Source organism: Ciconia boyciana, chromosome 6 (genome assembly GCF_034638445.1).
Source record: "Ciconia boyciana chromosome 6, ASM3463844v1, whole genome shotgun sequence".
NCBI classification, from domain to species: domain Eukaryota; kingdom Metazoa; phylum Chordata; class Aves; order Ciconiiformes; family Ciconiidae; genus Ciconia; species Ciconia boyciana.
Window position 1 is genome coordinate 19,762,180 of NC_132939.1, and position 23,792 is coordinate 19,785,971.

General features: G+C 39.5%; 1 protein-coding gene across 1 annotated transcript in view; it reads right to left on the reverse strand.

Moving 5' to 3' along the window:
• Positions 1-23,433, reverse strand: part of LOC140653143 (mucin-5B) — a 45,194-nt gene extending 21,761 nt beyond the window's left edge. Inside the window, exons 1-19 of the mRNA XM_072864868.1 lie at positions 23,352-23,433; positions 21,384-21,639; positions 19,795-19,909; positions 18,338-18,425; positions 16,215-16,348; positions 15,586-15,811; positions 14,668-14,793; positions 13,790-13,907; positions 12,380-12,518; positions 11,675-11,776; positions 10,558-10,627; positions 10,175-10,312; positions 9,139-9,303; positions 8,180-8,274; positions 6,530-6,656; positions 3,176-3,428; positions 2,086-2,138; positions 1,594-1,694; positions 1,141-1,292 (exon numbers count right to left, since the gene is read on the reverse strand). Of these exons, the coding sequence (XP_072720969.1) occupies positions 1,141-1,292; positions 1,594-1,694; positions 2,086-2,138; positions 3,176-3,428; positions 6,530-6,656; positions 8,180-8,274; positions 9,139-9,303; positions 10,175-10,312; positions 10,558-10,627; positions 11,675-11,776; positions 12,380-12,518; positions 13,790-13,907; positions 14,668-14,793; positions 15,586-15,811; positions 16,215-16,348; positions 18,338-18,425; positions 19,795-19,909; positions 21,384-21,639; positions 23,352-23,433 (2,540 nt within the window). The remainder of the gene's footprint in view (positions 1-1,140; positions 1,293-1,593; positions 1,695-2,085; positions 2,139-3,175; positions 3,429-6,529; positions 6,657-8,179; positions 8,275-9,138; positions 9,304-10,174; positions 10,313-10,557; positions 10,628-11,674; positions 11,777-12,379; positions 12,519-13,789; positions 13,908-14,667; positions 14,794-15,585; positions 15,812-16,214; positions 16,349-18,337; positions 18,426-19,794; positions 19,910-21,383; positions 21,640-23,351) is intronic.
• Between the last annotated feature and the right edge of the window lie 359 nt (positions 23,434-23,792).

The following is a 23,792-nucleotide window of genomic DNA, read 5'->3' on the forward strand; positions in this document are numbered from 1 at the left end:
AGGGGGGGAAGGGGGGGGAGGCATTCATTATTACGTCGTTTGTCTTCCAGAGCAATCGCTATGCGTACTGAAGCCCTACTTCCCGGGAAGTGGCTGGACATCACCTGCTGATGGGAAGTAGAGAATAAATCTTTTATTTTCCTTTGCTTCCACATGTGGCCTTTGCTTTTGCTTTATTAAACTGCCTTTATCTTGACCCACGAGTTTTTTCCATTTTATTTTCTCCCCTCCACTCCATGCTGTTGAGGAGAGGAGTGATAGAGTGGCTTGGTGGGCAGCTGGCATCCAGCCAAGGTCGACCATCACACCTTGACAAACTTTGCCTCCAGTTCAGGGGGACCACAGACAGAAAATTTTAGTTGTTGTACCCTTGACGCAGAGACTGCAGTTTTTTCCCATGTGTCCTGTTCTCATAAGAAAACAAAGCTCTCACTGCAATAAAACCTCTTAATGGCTTCTGTGATATCAACAACTGCTTATCAGGGTTTGGCTTCACACGTTAAACTTGATTGCTTCTACCAGTGGTGATCAGACCAAAGTGTTTCTGGCCATTATTTTCTGTGCATCCGCTTGGCAGGACTGTACAGTCTCTTCCTCACTAAATAATGGGTGAGGATTCAAAGCATTTTACCCACGATGATCAGTAATAACACTGAAGTCTATGGAAGAGTTATACCAGCAATTGGAGCAACTAGAGCATTCATTTGTCTTACTTGAGAGCTATGCACCCGGAAGCACCGCAAGTCACTGGAAGATCATTGTGATTCCTCCCTCCTCTAAATTCAATCCTTTTCTGGGGTTCCGCTGTGCCCAACAGACACAGACTCAGTTCTCCATTGTGGAATGACCAGCCACAGACCAACCTGGATGAGGCTGGTACTTCTAAAGCTGGTGTGGAAGCAGTTTGCAGAAAAGGATGGAAATCGTTTGACAGAATATCTCGGTACTTGTTGTCCCCAAGTGGAGGCTTGTGCAGCGTGTTACAAAGAGGAAATATTTTCCCTTTTATTTTTACTAGAAGCCTGATGGCTCTAATAATGAAGAGAAAGGCTTCAAAATACATCCTGCCCCATGGGCGCACTATGCACTGACAATTTTAACAGCCTTTGTTATAAAGCAAGGCTCCCTGGAATAACATACCATGTGTTGCAGTCCACTTTGATGGTTTCCGTAGGTTTATAAAAGTGTCCTCCATAGACACATGGGCATTGATCTTTGGGAATACAACCTCCACTGCCATCCAATACTAGCCCATCAGGACACATGCAGCCAGAAACACATTCTGTGACATACTGTGTATATAAAGATACAACACAAGGCAACTCGTTAATGCACAGAAAGTAAAGGGAACCAGCAGAAGTGCTATCTCTGGATGCCAAACTTTTGGATTTTTTTTTAAATCCCATAACTGTAAGTTAGTGACAATAAAACTAAAAGTATCACAGCTATGTGGGTAGCTATAGCTGCTGTGTAAAATCAGTAAAGTAGTTGGTCTGTGAACAGCGTAACATGTTACCATCAGCGTTTGTTAAGGACAATCATACATGCACAGTCATGTTGTCCCATGCTCCTGCTAGGAGCTGAAGTCCTTACACAATGCATGTCCTGAGTCTTACAACTTTTCTGACACTCTGATCCAATTGCACCGGGACCCGCAGAGCTGCAGTTGAAGTAATACATAGGAGCCGGGCAATCTATAGGAGGAAGAAAACATTTTAGGAAGGTAATTTAGTGAAAACAATAAGGATGCCGTCAGCAATTGTAAAACAGAATGGAGCATTTCAGAGGACAGTATGTGTGTCTCATTTACAGTTTCTATTAGCTTTTGCTTCTGTCTACCAACAGTGCGGGGAGAAGGAGGCAGATAACTTCTAAGCTTTGGGAAATATCTTCATCGTTTAAAGAATTCAGCAAGTCTGGTTACATTTTTACAAAGAAGACAGCTATTATCAATAACCAGCACATTTCAGGGAGAAGGTGAAAATGTGCAGAATACTGAAATGTTACAGAAAGTGAGAGAGAACACAGAAAAACATTATGAATACTAGCTGACACCATAATGCCATTATTTAACAAAAATCTCACCTTTTACCAGGACAGTTTCTCCAATGCAGTCTAATCTTCCTTGAATGCATTTGCTAAAGAGATTCCATAAAATGAAACACATCAGCTCTTTGCGCATTTCTCTCTCACTAGAGAGAAAGGCACTGCAAAGCTTCACTAGTCACACAAATAACAAATTCCTATCAAAATGAATATTTGGTACAGTGATCAGGTTCACAGACATGAATTACCATCCCCAGAAGGAAGATTAAGACACCTAGCTCTTAAACACTCTTTCTTCATCTGCCACTGGTTTACTGTGTGTTTTCCCTAAATCAAGTTTTTCCTAAGCATCTATTTTCCACTCTGTGGGATGAGACTAATACTTTCTTAAATAAGAGATCTCTTAAATTACTAAATGAATCTGTGTTTATAAAATAGTCTAGAATCCTCAGGAAAAAATATGGCAGTTGGAAGAGAGAGAGAGAGAGAATATGTAGACATCTAAAGATACAAATAAATTGTTTGAATAAAACAGTCTTCCCCTGGTATTTGTTTGCATTGCTGCCCTGAATTGATTGACAATGAGAAAAGGACCATTGTTTTTCACTGCAGATGCAAATTAATTATGTTATTGTTAGTATTTCCCCCAAAAATTTCTCTCTCTCTTTTTTAAAAAACTCAGTTTAAAAACTGAGATTTTGGGTTTTTTTCCTGGACCATTCTTATATTTTAAATAGTCTGCAGGATGGTGTGTTGGAGGGTGTTTTTCACTTTGCTTTTTGATTTCAAAGCCAGAAACTCCCCCAAGCCCCCTATCCTCTAGAAAACTTCCTTCCACTGTATATGGATATTTTTTACAGAACAATGAACTTTGCATAGAGATAGATTGTAAACATTACTCTACTTAAAATGTTTTCAGGTTCTTGTTTGCTAGCTGGAATATAGGATCTTAACCTTTGCTGTGGCTGCACTTCCTGCCAGGGGAATATTTGCTTTGGTACAATCTAGGAGAAATTTGTCATTATTCCTTACGGAAAAATGACACCATTCAGGGATTAGAGCAGGGACTTCCCCAGTGAGCCCTGATATCCCCCAGGTATGCAGCCTTTGCATAATCAGAGCAGCTTACCACATCAGTTTGTCCTCTTGGAAGGAATTGCCAGGCTGAACAATCCTGCCTTTGTAGTAGCAGGGACACTCATCTGGAGTTACACATTCCTCCTCGTCATTAAGGTAGGTCCCTTCAGGGCAACCACAGCCCTCCATAGGAGCGATCTGAACTTTACACAGCGGATCAGGTTCATCCAGCGAGCGGCAAGACTGGTTACAGTACTTCACGCTATAGTTATAAACCATAGTCTCAGGACACTCCTCAGAGGGATCTTTGCAAGAGAAATAAAACGGATGTATGGCCTTCTCTGTGCAATCATCGCTCATGCTGTTAATGCAACTTTCTGCATGTTAGTAGCCATAAATGTGCTTCTTTCAAACTAGAAGACCTAGTCTCCCAGTGGTCTGGGGGAAGTCTGCTCAGATAGCCTAAACTACGTGACACTGAATATTGAAATACTCAGCAGGGTATATTTTGACTGAATAAGGGAATCAGTATAATTTCATAATTTGTACAATTTACATTTTTATCTTATGCCAAGAACTGAAACCAATAACTTCTGACTTGTCCTTGGAGTTAAAAATTAATTTTCTGTCCTTTACTAATTGTTTCTTTGGCTGGGAATAATTTAAGAAATGAGCATACTTTGTAAGGGGTAAATTTTGATGTTAAATGGGCATTGCCAAGGAACTCTACTAATCATTTAATGCTACCAAAGAAAGTGTGTTTGAATTCTTATAGATATCTTGAGGAAAACTCTTGCTGTCATCCTCCGGGGAAATGAGAAACAGTTTCTAAGACATCTGGGTGGACCAAACAGTTAAATACCAAAATCTAAAGAGCTCAGCTGACCCTGTAAGACAGTGAAAAGCTGATTAATTTTCACAGGCTACCAAAAAACACCTTCAAAACTCTGCCGTAAAATCTGCAGTAGTGATCCATAGGGATGACATCAAATTTTATCAGGAAATATCACCTGCATTAAGACTGTGTTTTTCGAGAAAGCCTGGCATCCAGATTCCTCTGAAATTCAACAATAACTGGGGATCTAGTAATCTTGGACCTCTTTCTAACTCACATGCACAGATGTAACCCCACAGCTGTTTTTCAGATACAGACAAACGTACTAGAAGGTACAGGGCTGTTGTTCATGGGCAAGTGTGCTAATCAACTTTGCAGCAATGTTATCACCATATCGGCAATAGGTTCCATGCTTAAACAAAGCTCTGTAAGGTTTTCCAGTCCATAACCACAGTACACTTTCTTAGATTAGTTAGTGTGCTAGGTTTGTGTACACATTCAAAACCACCACCTCCACCAAAAACCCCCAGTTGGTTTCCTGGTCTTAGCTGGAGCAGTCATGGTATCCCATGTACAAATCGGGCAGGCCATATTCTCCTACTTTCTAGGCATACTATGAAGATGCAGCAACTGGTATTTGTAAATCAAAATAGGCCAAATAAGAAAGATATTAATAAAGATGTTGAACATGAGTTTACATCAGATTTACCTGAATGGGTGTCTCAGTTGTTAGCTATTAATGCAATAAAAGAATGTGTTTACTTTCTCCTTTTAATTTTTCATAGAGGAAAAAGATCAATTTTGGTAAAGCAAGATCTGGTAAGAAAAAGGTTATTTGATTATAATACTCATGATCACAGATTTGTAATCTTAGATTACATACATCACAACTGGAGGCATGAGTGCAGAGAACATGAGCGTACCAAAGACAGCTTCAAGTTAGCTTGCACAAGGAGTGCTAGAAAAACAGTGCCATGACTTAGCAGAGGCTACTAACCCCAGTGGTCTTCTGGGTAACCAGTAACTCAAGTAACGGTTCATGCTTCCACTAAAGATTGTGTCATGTACACGCACTGCCATCAGTTAGCTAGTAGGGTTTACTTATTTCATACACTCTACTGACTGCAATGCAGACATCCCATTAGGATATAACCTGCCTTGGATGCTGCCTGCAGCCCAGCACAGCTGGACACAGCTGTAGGAGCTGGAAGAGCCTTTCCAAACCCCGTAATGGGACAGACTACTGAGAGTGACTTTTCTGGTCCATTTATTCTTTCAGTCATGAATAGCGCAACCTTCAATCTTATCACAGGCATGTTCCCGAAAGATTATTTCTTCTTAAATAAGGCCTAAAATGATTGTGCTCATTAAGCCATTAGCATTTTTTTCCCAAGGTTACTGCACTGTTTGAGTCAATGTTACCTACTGTGTCATGAGTCCACAGATTTCAGTCTAACCCATGCTGCAAATCTGTCTTGCTTTGGCATAAAAAATGTCAGTAATTCTATGTCGATAACAAAGCTTTCAATAAACAGGGACTGTGTCTAGTACATAAATCTGCATGATTCTAGGATAATTTGCTGTGGACTACACTGTGTTCCCTTTGAATTATTTCAGCACAGGTTTGTTAAATTGTTCTTACTGCAATCTTAAATGCCTTTGACAAAGCACCATACCGGTTACATTGTTTGTGTCTATTAAATATCGCAGCTAGCCTCTAAGTCAGGCAATTAAATACATCATAGCTGCATCAAAGCTGTATAAAAATAATTGTTGTTATGTTTCCTGTTCAGATGTGTTATTAGTCAAGAAACCCATACATCTATTTTCATGTTGATATTGGCAAATCTCACTTGAACCATCTGATTGTCGATGGAAAAATGGAAATGTTGAAGTAAAATTCAGAAGCTGGGACTTGTGAGTTTTATTCTCAGTGCTGATACCATCTCATAATAAATTCTGGCAGTGCCAAAAAAAAATAAATACATATGTGGACTCTGAACCCAATCTAAATCCTTAGTGACAATGTGTATGTCCAAGAAACTTCTATTCATTTGTTAACAGTCCTGAGCTGCAAATGCCTGTAAACACTTTCACATTCTCAGATATCACCAACATATATTTATTTTAAAAAATTACTATTTTACTGTGACATGGAAAAATGCAGTTAATGAGAGTGATACCATTTGTATGGGCAATGCCTGAGACAAGAGGGCTGAGATGAACTGCAAAAAAGGTATCAGAATTAAAATACATGGGGAGGCCCATGTGTTCGAAACTAACCTAAATGCTACTCCTTGTTGTGATTTGATTAATACACGCTATACAGTTTTGCTTCTCTGAGTACTGAATTCACCTAATATTTCATACAAGGAACGTGCATAGTAAGAGCATGAAGTGGACATGAACTGATTTTGGCGGGCAGAAGTTTTTTATAGAATATATGCTTATTCTATTTTTCAAAGACCCACTAAGTTGATGACTAAGCACAAAAGATACTGACTGCCACAGATTGGGCTCTCCTAAAGCTGTTCCCCCATATCCCTACCCGAAGTATTTTAGGATGCATACCACAGATGCCCTGCCTCCAGCCCTTCAGGGACACGCCTGCTGTAGCACAGTCTCTGGAGTAAGTAGAGAGCACACTACACAGTGCAACTTCACTCTTCTCAGCATTACAGGTGTCATACATACATTTCTAGGGGACAAAAAAGGACATGGGTATTATTATGCCCAGCTCACAGAAGAAACAGAGAAACATATAGCAATTAAAAAAGTAGTCAACCAATGTATTTTTTAAAAAGTATTATTACCAATGAAACTTAATTTGTAATATATCTAAGAGAAAATGTATGCTAATGGAATACTATGCAAACCTTAAAAATAGGAAATCAATTACAGTCAAGTAACTGCAATGATGTTATGTCTAACACTTATGAATAGATGAATAATAAGAATATTAAGGGCACCTATAGTTCATTAAAGCACTAAGAAATGTCTATGCCAGCCTTCCATGAGGATGTGCAATCTAGGACATGTCAAAGTATGTCATCTGAAAACATACAGAACTGAAAACATTGCACAGCGATGACTGGCACTTGTGTACCTATCTAGTGTGTAGATAAGATACACTGAATTAAGTGACAGGTGCATAACAGAAGATGGTTTAATAGGGAATCATATGTAATGACATTGAAAGAACTAGTTAGGTAAGTATAAAGGGGATTTAAAGCTCAAGTTCTTTTAATTGGGTGGCTGGACAGAAGAACCCAGACACAGCCAGTCACTCAAGAACAGTAGGGTCATACTGCATAGATGGTGACTCATCCTGCCATTACTGTTGTCATGGAAAATGCTTCCATAAATCATGGTTTAAAATCCGATGAGATCAGCAGGAGTAACAGACATATTAATAAAAAACTGGTTATTACTTTTCCTTAATTGAAAATTGCAAATTCCTATTTTACTTATAGTTAACATGAATTCTCAAGCAGATATATTGTCTGAGGGAAACTTGGGAGAGGTAAAGCATAAGGCATATTTTTAAAGGTCCTTGAAGACATATTAAATTTTAGGCAAAATTTCAGGCTCAGGTATTTTCTCAGTAAGTTGTATCACACACATCCCCTACATGAATTTTCTGCGTTTTTGAAGAAACTCCTTTACTATTCACATAAATGCGGCAACTCTCTAGCTCAGCCAACTTCCTCAACAGCATTATAGAGCTGTACACCAAGAGTACTTATGGGCAGCTTCTTGCATTCTAAATACAAGGAGACTAACATGATTCCACAGTAATAAATGGGATTTAAACAATGTAAATATAGTATACATTCTCCCCACAGACATGAACTTTAAACCAAGTCAGAGGGAATCCATGGGGCTGAAAAACTCTCACTTTAATTCCACACAGAAATACTGATTTGGCTTTTCAAAGAGTGAACAGTTTTCAAGAACAGTAAACCCATTTTTTCCTATTTTGTTTCTGGATCATGCAACAGAACTGTCAGTGATGGCAGTTACTTAATATTTTCAGGGCTGCAGCCGAAAAGGTCCATTGTATCTTGCATAAACTCTCATTTTGTTATTTTTCTCATCAGCATGGGTGAACTTTGCAAACAGGCATTACTGTAAACTATTTCACTCCCCTAGGCCAGGCTACCTTCATGGCAGATCAGTCTCTGGACTAGATTAAACCACCCATTTAGACCAGTGCCTTACCTTGATGTACACAGAAGGGTCTACAACAGAATGGCAGGCAGCAAACACACTGCTTCTATTAGACAGAAGAGTACACCAATGCTGGGCAAATTTTTCTGAAGTGGGAAAAAATATCATTGTCCATAGTAAATTAAATCACATTACTATCTAAATGAATATTCTTATCAGGTATTACACAGAACTAGAATGTCCTGAAATGTTCAGAAAATGCCAGAAGGAAATACGGGGCATTAACATATCAAGGTGATAAGCATAGTTGGATGGGTAACCAGCCATCTCCCTAAAAGAAAGGTTTCACCTTCCAAGTACTAACATTATTACTGTGGCTGGATTTGCAGAACATCCGCAAAAAATCCCCATTTTCATTATTTTCCATCAAACTTTCCTAATTCTTTGCAGTCAGGCAATTCTTTATAGTCAAGCAATAACATCAAGCATGTAATAATCAGTGAGCTGTGTGGCTATGAGCTGCAGCTTTAATTACATGTGGCAATACCTAGGAGAGTACAGTCTGAATCCTATATACATCTAAACCTAGTCAAAGTGCGAAACCAGACAGGGCACCTAGTACAGTACAATGCTTGCTGAAGTCAGTACTGTTGATAAGTTATTCCTTTTGACTTCAGCACAGCTGTAACAACCTAGATTGGATTAAGATCTTGCCCAAATATTGACAACCAAGTATGCTCTGCCTTAAGCCTAAATTGTTCTCATTGATGCTGTGTGTGCTTTTCAAGTGATCAGTGAAGAATATGTTGGCTCTTTCTTGAGCAGTGCAGTCTTTTTGTTTTAAAAGAAAAGCTGTCACCTTAAAGACCTGCAAAACCCAATGTGTTCTCGCTAGTAATAGCCTCAAAGGCAGTGGCTTTTGATATTTATGAGATTTCTAAAGCTTTTTTGGTTATCTGTCATGTGAAAATTATTTAGCACTGATAATCCAGGGATGAAAAGCCTGCTACCTTTATCCACACTGTTTGAACAAGGATCTTCAAAGCTGTCCTCAACATCAAAACAGCTGGCTCTAGTTTTCCATGAGTTACCAAAAGCAGAAGCTGAATCTTCCACAGCTCCAGTGACTGTTCTGAAGTCGTCAGTCTGGATGTTATTGAAATTTCCACAAAGACCTTGTGTGGGTGGCAGAAAAAAAAAAAAAAAAACAAAGAGAAAAGAAAAGAAAAGAAAAGAAAAGAAAAGAAAAGAAAAGAAAAGAAAAGAAAAGAAAAGAAAAGAAAAGAAAAGAAAAGAAAAGAAAAGAAAAGAAAAGAAAAGAAAAGAAAAGAAAAGAAAAGAAAAGAAAAGAAAAGAAAAGAAAAGAAAAGAAAAGAAAAGAAGAAATCACTACATGACTGGAAAAAGGAATGGCTTCTAGATGAATACTCTTAGCTCTATAATGGACCTTGCCTGAGAAAAGCCCATTTTCCTTCAGAGACTTCCTGATGTTCCCACAAATCAGACAGGACCCTGTCTTTAGAGAGTAATTATTATTTTTCTGCATTACAGTAGCACTTAGTGATAGCACAGAGATTGGAAGCTGCTTAAATGTGCTTCAGTAAACACTGACAGACAGAGAAGTGCCTTCCCCAAAGGCTTATAAGCAAAGGAAATCGCAAAAGCAAAACAAAACGGGTTGGAGAGACAGGATGTAATCCCATTACACAGATAGGATATAGAAGCACAAAAAACTTAAATGATGTAAACAGGAGATCGGTGGCAAATCCAAGACCATAGTCTGCATCTCACAAGTCTCTGATGAAGGCCTGCTTTTACAGATAGAGTCTAAAAGACCTGCACACACTAAACATCACAGAGATTATCTAATTTTCTTCAGCAAATTGAAGGGTTTAGCCAATGCTTTGTTTCAGAAAGGTTATAGATTTAACCAGGGGTTTGAACATATCAAAACAATATAAAATCAAATAATTTGTTCACTTAAAGTGATAGACAAGCAGCTATAACTCAGTTTAGGGCAAACTGAAAGAGCATGATGTGCCCTACCAGATGTGCGATTCTGATAAGAATGATCAACTGTTATGGAGAGCTGCATTACTGGTTTCATTTGCACTCGAACCCATACTCCAGTTGAGCTTAAGATTTTGATGAAAAATGTAGAGGGTCTGAAGATGGTGATGCCATCTAAAGAGGAAAAAAAGAAAAAAAAAGATCTATGCACCCACAAAATCTTTATGAAGCTGAATAAACAGGAACTTCCGTTTACCAGTGCGTCCTGTGTAACACAGGAATTCCCAGGGAGTCCCAAACCTAGTATCCACGGAAGTCAAATGACCTAACAATGAGCAGGATCATGTTCTTTTCAGAAAGAACATGATCTGTAAATAAATGCAGGCTAGCCTGGGGAAGATGTGAAGAAGGACATTTACCCTTGCTTACTGGCAGCTTCACAATGAAATTGTTCATGTAGATATTTCCACAGGAACATATTTTTATAGTCTGCAGGGAAAAAGAAAAAAGAAAAAGCCCACAGTAGTGAATGCATATGACGTGAGACAGACAACAGCAACCTGACAAGCCTCATTAAGCATTAAGAAGTAGTGTCTTCAAAACTTGATCACCTCTGGTGTCAATGTAACTCAGTGTCTGGATGATGTACAGCAACATAGAGCAAATCTCTAGGCCATGACAAAAAATGAAAAACCCTCTCCATAAGCAACAGCTTTGACTGAGTGTTCTCACATACCTAAGAGGTTAGTTATCTTTCTGAGAACCACATGTGACATGTTAAGTGTAGGTTTGGATCCATCTCATTGGAAACGTAACATGCCCAAAATGAGAGCTGTCTGACCCAAATTCCCTCAGTAGTCAATGGAGGGAGACAGGCCCCTCCAGAAGAACACCTCATACCTTAGGTGGGCTGACTTGTCCTTTGGAGATCCCTGTCCTCCTTTATTGACTGTAGAAGGAGGTTAGGATGTTGGATCTCCTAACAACATTAGGACTGCACCAGTTAAATACCTGGTGGACAGAATGAATCTGTATAACTTTAGGAGTGCATAAATATCAGCCCTAACTTGGCTTCCACTGAATTCAGTTTGAATCATGGCATAATCTTCAGTAGGAGAAGCCTCTGGCCTTCATTTGGAAAATTCTGCTACTTCACTCATTGCATTAGGAAAAATGTCAGGAATTAGAACTGTTGTAAAAAGAAGGGGATCTTTTCTTGTAGAAATCTCAATCTTTCAAAAAGAAACAAGTGAAAAAGTTTGAAGCCATGAAAAAGAGAGGGAAAGCTGAAAGGATAATTTTTAGCCATCTACCTCTAAAGAAAATGAAAAAGCCAGAATCCAAAAGAACTGGAAAGGAAACAACTATGATAGAACAAAACCAATAAACACATGCACCGCATCATCTGCTGGTATTAATCTTGCAGTCTCAGGACTGCAACAGACCAAAATGCGTCCACAGTGTCAGAGAAATCCCATCTTTGAACCTAAATAAAAGTTACATATTATGTGTCACTAATTAAAGAAAGTTACTTACCGTTCTTCCTAGTGTGACTAATACATTCTTTAAACAAGTCATTGTCTTTGATGTCCCACACTGGATGATCTCTCCAATCACCACGAATGTGTCATCAGCATTCTGAAAAGATATGAGAAAAGGGATGTGCAGACATTGTTAGCATGTTACATGAAGGGAGCTAGAAGAGAAAAAAGGTGTCTCTGAAAAGGCTAAAATGGAATAATGAAAGAACTGGGGCATTTAATCTCTAACTGCAAACTGGTTTATTTGATTGCCAAAATCAATAATGTTCATTGCGTTTCCTCTGCACTCTGTTTCCTTGCTATCATCCTGTGGATCACATATTTACAGACAGTCACGTGGAATTCGATCTTTTTGCAGGAAATTTTGCTCATCCACTTCCTTTTGACAGTCATGCATGAAGAAAGCTTAGAGAGAAATGCTTAAATCTACACTAACACATCCAATAAGAAAAGTAATTCATTAAAAAAAAGAAGATGTAAAACTGTGTTGAAGCTGCAAAACTTTAATGCGAAACATCAACCAATTGACTTGCAATTCATTGCAAATGGGAAAATTTATGGGGTTTAAGACTGAACATGTTTTGAAGTGCTTTGCTGGATTGGTGCCACTTAATTAAATTAAATCATATAAAGCTCCAGCACAGCTTAATGCCTCATACTACTCAAGAGATTTAGGAGTGAAATGGGAGATTGTTCATACCTTAGCTAAGACATAATGGCAGTTGCCATGAAAATTGAATCTCTTATTATCGAATGTTGTTATATGGAATCCTCCATCTATATTGCAACTTCCAGAACAGGGCAGAGAGATACAGCTCCAGTGGCCTCCTTTGCAAGTACTGTACAAAACCCAAAAAGGAGCAGTTAGAATAAACATAGCTTTAAAGGAGCAAAGGTGAGATAACATCTGTATCTGAACCTGCACAGATGACACCCTCTTTGTCTTTTTAGCTTGTTATTTGGCTGCTTATTAAATCCCTGTGGGAGGAATACTTAATATTACACCCTTAAAGTGTGAAGGTTGAATGCCTCTTAATGAGAGAGTTAACTGCACTGGGCTTCAAACTAGCTCCTTCAGAGACACACTGAGTTGATTAAGCAAGAAATGTTTTTCAAGGCCTAAATTATTTACTTGACTTTTTAAAGAAATAAAGAAAAACCTTTTCAAGCAGGCTCTTGCAACATTTTATGTTACTGATGCAACTGTTCAGCAAGTTGCTGATGCAACATTTCAGCAACTAATTGTGCAGGACCTGAGATAATGTGCAGTTACAATTCTTAGAGCTGTGCACACAAGAGAAGAACAGCCCGGCCACATTAGCTCAGGCTTTGTGAGGAGTAAGTGAGGATGTGGCTGGGTGGGAACCACTCAGAGTCCATCAAGTTCAGTTCTTCAAAACTGCAGGTTTTGAGGAATATTTCCTCAAAATGCAGGAAATATTCTATCCAAAGGAGTTTGCAGAACATCTGGCCTAGCCCACCATGCACCACAGCATATTTCATTCCTTCCTGTAGTAAAGGTTAGGCCTATGGTCAGGAAACGATGCTGTGTCACAGGAGGTCAAATAACATGTATGACTGTTTATTCACTAGATGGATATCAGAGTAAGAAATAAAACTGTTTTGAAAATAATATACCTAAGGTCTTACCACCATTCACTAGTGCAGAGTGGAGATGGGTTAAAGCTACAGGTTTTTTTCTAAATCAAATCATTCTCAAGGATCAGGACTTTTGAGATCCAGGCCTTGAAACAGCCTTTTGTAGATCTAGAGGTGGTTGGAAATGTAACTCATTGACATGGTATGACTCCTTGCCTCACTTCAGTAGCCAATGCCTCTGAACTAATGCAAAGAGTCTCATTTTTCTGCATTCTGAAGTCCTGAGCTCAGTTTTTGCTGGCAGTTCCAAGTGAGGTTGGTAACTATGTGAGGTTGAGGACTACCTCTAAGTTTTTCTGTACCTTTGAAATTCAGACCCAGGTTTTGCATTATTATTTAAGACAAATGTTAGGAATAGGAAAAAAAAATGAGAAAAAAACAGAATGCAGCTCATCAATGCTCTGAAATAAATGCCTCTGCCTTGTTAGTGCAATCAAGTTCACAACAGTACCAGTTTTGGCAGGGAGTGGAGTAAGTCCCTCCAGATGAGTAGACTTTGCCTTGAAACATACAGGGGCAGCTGTCTCTGGGGATGCATTTTTTGCCACCGAGGTCATCAAGGATAGTTCCTGTTCAGACACATTGGCTAGTTAATATTCCTTTGGTGAGTATGGGAAACACCATCAAGGAAGAGTAGAGTAAGGAAAAATCTGGAGTATTCAGCATTTCCGTAAATGAATGGGATACGTTCTAAGGAAAACACCACACCAGGCCCTTTCAGGTGTTAATGGATGGGAAATATTTCTTACCAGAGCTCAAATGAAAGCAATACAAACCCAAAGAGTATCTCTGCGTGTTACTGGAATTTGTCACTGCAAGCAGGATTATCAAGTGCCAGATTGCAAGGATGTGAGCCAGTTTCCAGTTTCCCTCCTTTCCTAATAGTGAATCTAACAGAAATCAGATCCTCATCTTAGCCTCTACTTCCTGTGCAAAATTACACACGCATATACCTGGCAATACATTTATATTATGTGTGACTTAAGCTACAGCAAGACCTAGCCTCATAACAAGGAAGCACCTCACCAGACGTCTTCACCTGCATTCTTACTGTCTAGAGAACACCTCTCCTCTTTTCACATCTGTATCATCTTTTTCTGTCTAGTCCTTAGAAATCTTTCCCTCCCCTCCTCCAGTGTCAGGATCTTGAATCTTTAGAGGTCTGGTCTTCCAAGAAGAAAGTTGTTAAATTATGCTAGAAGAAACAGTTTATTCATTGGTTTTAGTGTAAAATGTTAAAGAAAAAAAAGTGCCACTAACTGAAAGGGAGCAACCTCCCTCTTTGTCCCTTGATATGTGTGACCCATAGGAAGAAGTGAACTCCCTTACCAGGAGGACAGAAACAGCCATCTGTACACAGGGCTTTACAAATCTTGCTCCTTTCTGGGTCAGCGCATGTGTCAGCACAGGAGTTTCCACATTCCATGTACTCCATGTTGTTTGGGCATTCCTGATCTGCAAGACCAAATGAAAATGGGATATGTGAATGATGTATTTATAAGAGCTTTCAAATCATTGTATCACTACCCAACTCCTTCTTCTTCCTTTCCCCCATAACTTGTAGTGCAAAACTTTCTATCCAGATGTGTCATGTTTGTTTAACCTCTAAAGGAACTTTTTATTGTCACTTTTACTTCTTCTTTGGAGAAAGCAGTACTGCTGGGAAATATGAGTTATTTCACATTATTTTCCTAGCTCAAGGTTGGCTGAAGTCATGATACAAGCAAAGGACACTGGAATCATTTATGGAGTCATAATAGTTTATTTTTGCCTGAAGTATTAGTCATTCTGGCATTAATTTTCTATCCCAATCCACACCAGCAGATTGGGAGAACTACCTGTAGACTTCTCCCTGGATTTACAGTGATTTCCTGCTCGGTAGCTGTGACTACTGAGTATGAAAACACAGGACAAACACATTAGAATTCTCAGTGACTTCTTCTGACTAGATGTCAACATTTAAAACAAGGCTATTTATGAGTTAACTATGCATGGCAAAATTCAAAAAAGAACTGGATAAAACTTAGCCATAAGGAGGAGGAGGACAATATTAAGATACAGTTCTCATTTAAGGAACAAAATTAAGTTAAATTTGTAGAAGCTTTTCCATTAACAATGTTTCTGTCAAAGTACTTCTACAAATTGATGCACAGTAGTTAACAGAGCTCCTAGCTTTGCTCTGCTGGGATCAGAATACATGTGTATATGTCTAACCTGAAATAAATCTCCAGAGCAGTAGTTACTTACAGCAAAGTTCTTTGGTTCTCCATTCCCCAGGATCTCCCTTCCTGAGGACACAGTCTCGAGAATACTGGTTTAAAGTGCTGCATATGCAGCTGGAAACCAAATCAGAGTCAGAAGAATTAACTGCACAGTGGCACATATCGTCTGTGCAGGTCTCTACATAGTCATCAAATGCAACCACTTTGGGACAGTTTCCAAAACGGGACATAAGTTTCTTGCACCTTTTTTTCTGTGAAAAATAAAAGAAGGAAAAGAAAAGCAATACTTGACATTTTACCAACTTTTAGGTTTATGGATGTGCATCCCAATTTTTGATGACACAATTCCAGAGTCACAGGATAATTCAGGTTGGAAGGGACCTTGGGAGATTATCCAGTCTAACTTTCTGTCACGAGGTCCTGTTTTCTTGGGCTGCAAGCTGTAATGCAATGGTGCATTTTCCCACTATCTATTTCTTTAACATTATAATAGGATATTCTTTCAGCTATAAGATCACCATTTTGCTCAGATTCATGGGTAGACTCCTGAAAAATTCAGTTCAGTGCATGCTCTGTAATTAACACTTGTTTCAGCACAGTGTCTCCAGGGCTGTAGTTCAGGAAGGTTTATACTCCTTGGCCACACATACTTACATATTTACTGCATCTATCGTCTTCCCTCCTAGGATGTCTTCCAGTGTGGTCATCTGGACTCACATCAGCACACTTTTCTGATGGATCCTCTACTTTGTGGAAGTTCCCAAACTGCCTCGGATGCATTTTATACCCTGCAAAATCCCCAGATGCATCTGAGTAACTGCCTGCAATTCTTTAGATCAGTTAATGGGCTATAAAGATGCACTCAATCTTTGGGCTCCAAGGCAGTTTGCTCTTCACCAAATGCCCAAATTTAACCACAGCATCCATATTATAGCCTGATGACAGCTTCATAAAACTTCTGTTGAGCTAGAGCCAGGAATCTGGCACACTTGTATCAAGGCCTGCTGTCAGCCTGGGTGCTTATAATCACATGAGACTCTTGATCTTTCTATTGCACTTCATCACAACCAAAGACTTCTGTTTGTTATGGGTGTGTTTGATCTTACAGAGTTTTGTTTGCATGTGTAATGGTCACACGTTTTAGTTTGCTTTCTACTATCACAACCTAAAGTACAGCCTTAGGTGCATATGTTTGTAATCATCTGGAAAAAATTTTATTACTTTTTACAGGCTAGAGAGGAAGGGAAGACGGAGCAGGAGGAAGACAGGCACACAATACATGTATGTAACCATTACACTAGCTAGAGGGGTGCATTTTCCCAAAGCATTACCAGAAACTTGATCCTGGATATGAGAAATCTTCCTGACAAAGTTTGAAATTTACATATTTTTATGCAGAGTATGCATAAATTGCCATTCTCTGATGTTTTGGGGTTTTTTTAAAATGGTGTAATAGACAGATTTCTGACCAGGTCTATTGTCCTACACTGGTTGAGTCCCTTAACTAAGTGCAGGCCTGAGAGAATGACTTCCACAAAAACGTTGTTTTCAACTTTTCTGGAAACAGCAGCCCTTCTAAAGCCCTGAGCTGTTGGAGCCATATGATTTGCCAAGGATCTCAATTGACATTAAAGAATATAAAGAATAAAATTTCAAGAAGAGCTACTCCATGCAGAAATGGGATTTTTCTTCCCAATTATTTTTTTCCTCAAGAGAAAAGAGTCTGAAAGTGAGAAGAAATTTTGGACCTTTGTGTGCAGTGGATCTTAGCCTGGGCAGGCAGACTGACTGCTACCTGCTCAGCCCAGGGAGAAGGATGTGTTCAGAGCAGAAAGGAGGGATGTGGGAGGCCACCTGGTCCCTGGGTGTGGGAACCTGTTATCTGCAGAACCAGATGCATAAGAGAATAAAACATGCCTGTTTTTCTTAGAGTAATGCTTCTCAGTAGCAAACTGTTTCTTCAGAAAAATTTGAGCCAGCTTTAGTTTTTACCTATTGCATTTATGAAGTAAAGGGCAGAAACATGACTAAGATGCATCCAAAAACTTAATATGAAATATGAAAATCTATCACTACAAGTGGTATTTTCAATCAAATCTCAGGATTCTTTCTGAATGGGTGAGGTATTTTTCTGGGGACTTAAGAAGCCCAGGCATTACATGAAGGGATGATGTGATAACTTTGGCTTCAGTCCTGCAGCTAATATCCCAGGCTGCACAGGTTTCTTTCCGCTCATACAACCTGCTGCAGGATTGTAGCCTCAGCTGTTTGCTGTGTTGGCCTTTTTCCAGTTCAGTGCAATATCTGAAGGTGTCAGTGGATGGCACCACTGTTTCTGCAAAGATGCTCAGTGAAATCTCTCTGGCTCAGTGATGATGCTTTCATTTCATTACAGAAACAAAAATAATCACACATTTGTACCCAACTGTAAAATGATGAAAGTGGAAGGACAGAAAATGCACTCGTGCCTCATTTGAGATGACAAGTTCCTTAAAGTTTGCTACTATCGGTGGAAAACCTGGCAATGTTGCTGCATGATAGCCAGGCAATTTATTTGCATCAAAGAGGTTTGAGACTCTTGCAAGTTTGCACACAGCAGAGGAACCTAAATCATCCCAGAATGTTTTAAAATACATCTCCTGTATATGGAAATGTTCATGTATTTCAGATGGTCTGTCAGGAAGTCTGAAACCCTGCTTAGAGGAAACAGATATCGAGTTTTGTGTCACATATTAACAATTCTGTTCTATGTGGAATATGCTGTATTCATGGCCTACCATCCAAAATCAAATCATTCTTCTCACTGCCATCATAGTTCCCACAAAGACCACATATTTTCTCTTTATATGTTTCTTCCAGGTCCAGCTACAAAACAAAAGGAAAGAGGAAACCCAGAGTTTAAAGGCTTTTCCCCACATCAGCAGCACATGCTACAAAGTGAGGCACAATAGAAAAGCACAGGAGTAGAAATGCTCATTACCAATTTGTAACTGTCTCCTTTTCCGTTACAAACCTGCCATAAAACTTACCTGCAGACAGGTTGAATTTAAATGGAAAGATAATTCTCTAGCAATTGTCATTCCTACCTACTAAAGAGCTAACTGAAGCATGCTGAATACTGGACTAATTCTTGGACTAGTGTCTCCCAGTATAGAGACATTGGTACATAGACATGGGGTACCTCTTGCAAGGTACCACAGCTCCACTCTGGGCAGGTGAGATAACTGTGCTCTGATGCTGGATGCTGTGAAGAAGCAGTTTCTGGTCAGCTTTTAGCCTCATCTAAAGCTTTTTCTAGTCCATAGGCTAAATGGAAAACTTCATAGCATTTCTAGGGGTGGGTCTGTCCAGTGTAACTTGTTCTGCCCATACTCAGGGGCAATGAAGAGGCAGGTTAGCACACTATTGCCTTGCTAGATAAAACTATTGCACGTAATCACTCCTACACGCTGGGAGGGAAGTACTGGTGTCACTCAGGTCCACCAAAAAAAGGTGGTGCTTTTTCTACAAGTGTGGCACCCTAAAATTGTGTCCACTCTACAGGTGGTGCCTGTAGAGTATTAACCAGTACAGGGGAAGAGGAGAAGCAAATACTTAATTAAATCAGAATTTGAATACCACTTGATTGCTTTCTGATTTTTTTCCTCTCTATTCACTTTCTACCCTCTCTCTGTCTCTCTGAACTGCAAAACATGACATACAACTTTCATTTATTTAATCTCAGTACTGATTGTCAAGGATAAGTGTTCACACCCAAAAGTGTAAATACACTGTTGCAGAAGAGGATATTTTGGGGTGGATGTATAAAAGGGAACTCCCACATAGCAAGACTTTGGAATGAGAGAGGCCAAGGTCTGAACTGGCCACACAGATTAGTTTCCCACACACGATATCCATCGAGACAGAGGGTAACTAACAAGTCAGAGCTGGAGGGACTAGCTGCATTGCTGCCAGTGCCCCGTAGAGGAAGCAGATAACTTCAGAGGTGGTATCTCCAGGGTTAACAGTGGCACCTTTTGTCACATAAAATTAGTTGGGAATGCCTGGGGGTTATGACTCCATGCCCCTGCCCCATGAAACTATGAGCTAGTTTGGTATGTCCCTATCAACTTATGGATACAGTGATACCTCCCCCCCAACAATCTCTTATATCAACACGGTGCCTGCATCCAGCTCTGCTTTTCATCATTGATGAGGTTCACCAAAAGAAAAACAACTAACTGGCTGTTCATACTAGGAGAGTGTCAGCCCAGTTCCACTTGAGTGTCAGGCCCAGCTTGGAAGTGACTTGGAAGTAAGCACAGGTGTCCTCAATCAGGATGCTCTTCAAGCTGAAGGGCATGGGGATCCTGGAAATTGGAGGCAACAAAACAGATTGCATTGAAAAAAAGTCTGATGAAAACCTCTCGGAGATATAGGAAGAAAAACTAGTCAAAAGGAGCTAAATAAGGCATGGGGACATTCTTTGCAAGGTCAGCCTTCATTCACACAATGCATTAAATTTAGGTATGATCACCTTGTCCACTGTGACCTTTTACCAATGTTAATCCATGACATAATGTATTTTGATAATGAGTGTGTCAATACTACATTAGCCACTTGGCTGATACCAATGCAGCTCAGCTTGTTTACATATCCTGAGGACCTAACCCAAAAGGTTATAAGGAGCAAGATCATAATACTGGGAAAATGGCCCTCCGCATGAGGATACTGCAGGTTCTCATCATCCCTCCAGGCTTTCCTTGACATTTGGGATTCACAGAGGTGCGAAAAGAGGTCTGTTCTGTTACTCATGTACTAACATGACTCAGACCTACATTACATTTTCATCTCACCAAGACAATTACCGTTCATTTTCCCAGAGCCTGAAAAACTTAGAAAATCAGAAAATGGCTAAAAGATAGGAGATTTCTTGCCCCTTTGATTTAGAAGGTACATCAGGGCTTTGCTGCTATAATTACAACTGAGTGATGCTATTCTATATTTGGTTGTTTCTAGAAGGCTGTCAAGAGAAGACAGCCCATATGCTTGCAATTTTCTCTTCAACAAGATTGTGAGGGTTTTTCCTAGAGTCAAAGCTTGCCTTGGTCCTTCATACCTATGTGCTGGGAGCAGGCCACTGCCCTTCTCATGAGGACTGCCCTTAAAATTGTGCCCAACTTTCAGCTACTATTACATATGACTTTTTACTTATGGAGTATTTTTACCCTTCTCTTTGCAGTTTGCTTTCTGGTTCATTTCAAATTGGAATTAAAGGTGTGGATTTTGACTTCTGAAACTTCTGTCTTTTGTGTAAGCAGATCCCAAAGCAAGCTGTGATCTGCAAAGCAGTGCAATTTTCTAGACTAATCTATCTGGAAACAGAAAACTTTTTCTAAAAGGACCATCTGTTCCTGAACAGCAACATACAACGGTAGGGTTAGTACCACAGAAATAATGTTTTGAGAAAAAAATACAAAGTTTCTACAAAATCAAAATGTTCTATAAATAAAGTGTTGATTTTATCTCCTTCCATCCACTCCTCCCTCCCCAAATCATAGCAACATTAAGGAAACCTACACCTTCTGTTTTTATAACATACACATTGCCTTTTGCTTAACATTTTGGTGTTGATCCCTGGGAGATGTGGTTTACATGCTTCTTGCCTCCTCCACCACTATGGGATGGACTCTTCACAATACCCTGTTCAAAGTGCTATGAACATATCATACACAACCATTTGCACCTCTGCAGAATAGGACCACTTTCTAGACAGACCACCTGTTGCTAATACATAGCAATAAAACTGCTGCACAAGAAAACAACAGTATGGTCTTTACTCACTTGTTCCCATTCACTGTGATGCCTGTCTCCTTCACCTCCAAGATCACTCCATCAATGGTCACAGTGAAGTAGATCAGGAAGCTATTCTTGTCACTGCGCCTGATTTGGATGTTAAAGTCCTGGTAGCTGTCATTGCAGTGCGAAGCGAAGACATACGTGCAGGTTCCAGGAAAAGTGAACTTAACATGGTCAAATGTATGAAAGTGGAAATTGCCCCAGGTGGCACATTCACTCCTACTGACAGTAGAGACCTGGACTAAAGAAAGAGTCATAGGGGGGGAGCTTAGAAATTCACCCCACATGAAATGCTTAGCTTTTTTTTGTTGAAAAACATTAAAGGAGAGATTCTCAAAGGTAAAAGTGTTAACCCCTGGCAGATACTAACTTATGGGAAGGAGTTTCATCTCACTGAACTTTTGAAGTCCATGCCAGAGATACCTCCAATGTGAGCAGATGAGTCCAGGCTCCTTTGAAGTTAACAGTGAGAAGCGGAAGAGGTTCAGCTTCCCTACCTTACATATCTACCTAGGAAGAAGATGCTCCAAGACTGCATGTTTCTCTCCACTGTCTATAAAGGCTTCTGAGGGGTGCCAATGTAGATGGCACCCCTCAGCATTTATACTGTAGATACATTTACACTGTAGATATCTAAAGCGATGTGAGGGGAATCCCATCCTGGCTGCCTAAATCTCATTTCTACTTTTGAAATCCTGCTTCTTAACACAGGCAAGACTTTGGTCCAAAGTCTTGAATTGAGTCCTTTCCAGGAGATATCACAGGTGGCATGACTCTTCAGCAAAATGGCAGCTGCTGATCTCAGCTGTTGAGACTGCCACCAACTTCAGAAGTTGGCTCAGAGCTACTTGTTTTTCATCTCAACCAAAACTCATGTCTTGGACCTCTGAGTTGTACCTCTGTCAAAGGTACATACTTTACATACATACATACATACTTTAAGTGCATATAAGACAACACTTCAGAAAGTAGTTTTCATATCACTGAGCTGCACAAAGCCAATATGAATCACCTTGAATTAAATAAGATATGCTTGCTACAAAATGCTTTTAGCATTTCTTCTAGGCCCGTCTGAAAGAATGACAAATGAAAATGGGCAAATTTATTTGTGTTGTTTATGTAACACATTTAGGAAAATCAACATAGCAACATCCATCACAGATCTAATAAAAAACAGTCATTAATGTAATTAGTGAACTCTAAAATATTATTCAATATTCCTACCTATGAACCAGCAGGGGAAACACTGAAAAATTCAGATCTTGATGTTAGAAATGTGCAACACAAACTCAAGTGCCAAGAAGTCCTCACAGAAACAGCTTTTTAAGGGGACTGTAATTTGCCGTAGGTGTTTGCAGCACTAAAGTGGAGTAGGGTAATTTAGCACTTTTCTACACAATAATGAGGGTAAATGAGAAAGTTTGGCTATTCTTGGTGGTGGAGTTGCTAGAATTACTAAGACAGCAATAACTGTCGCATCAACTGTTTGTGTATTAAGTGACTGGGAAAAGTGTAAGACATTCAAAACCAAACCGGGAGGTAACAGTGCAGCAGACCACAAAAAATGTGATTACTCCAAATGCAGTATTTCATACGGGTCGATCAAACCTAGCAGGCATTATGGTAACATACTTCTTCTATAAAGAATATATGTGAAATATGTTGAAAAGGCTGTCACCATTTTTTAATGATGCACACTGCATCCAGAGAGTCTCCTCTTTAAGATTAGTCACTTAGGACATAAAACAGTTGATAAACTACCTAGTAGTGAAAGACAAAAAGTAAAATACTTAAATGGTTGACATTAAGGATGAAAATGCACAATGTTAAACAGTATCTGGCATGCCTACAGCTCTTCCATGAATATGTTACACATTTTCATTTGACAACTCTATTTGTCACCTATGGAGGCAATACGTGAGCAAATAATCTGAGAATTAGATTTTTTCTTACCTATCTGAACTGGTTCTTTGGCCTTGCAACAACTCCAAATTAGGCAGAAGATCCAAAATGACCTCCTCTTTTTTATTTCCATCTTGCCATGAAGCGGTAACTTGAAAATCCTTCCAGGGAAGTGTTTTTTTCTTGGCTTATAAGCAGATTTTTATAGTCCAGGAATTTGGCGTGAGAACAAAACATTGATGGCAGGGTCCCTGAAAGGTGGAGCTTCATTCAATTTTCTTTCAGTGGTTCATGTTTAGCACCCAGCAACCTCTTGTCTTTCAGACAAGACAGGTATCCAGTTCTCTTTTGCTTTATGTGGAGAGGGAAAGCTGTCCTTTTCTTATTTCCTTTCTTTAATATAGGTCCCCCCACCCCCCAACCCTACAGTGTCGCTTTTTCTTTAGCAACAATAGTTTTTCATAACATCTGATTAGTAATAAGCAATCATTG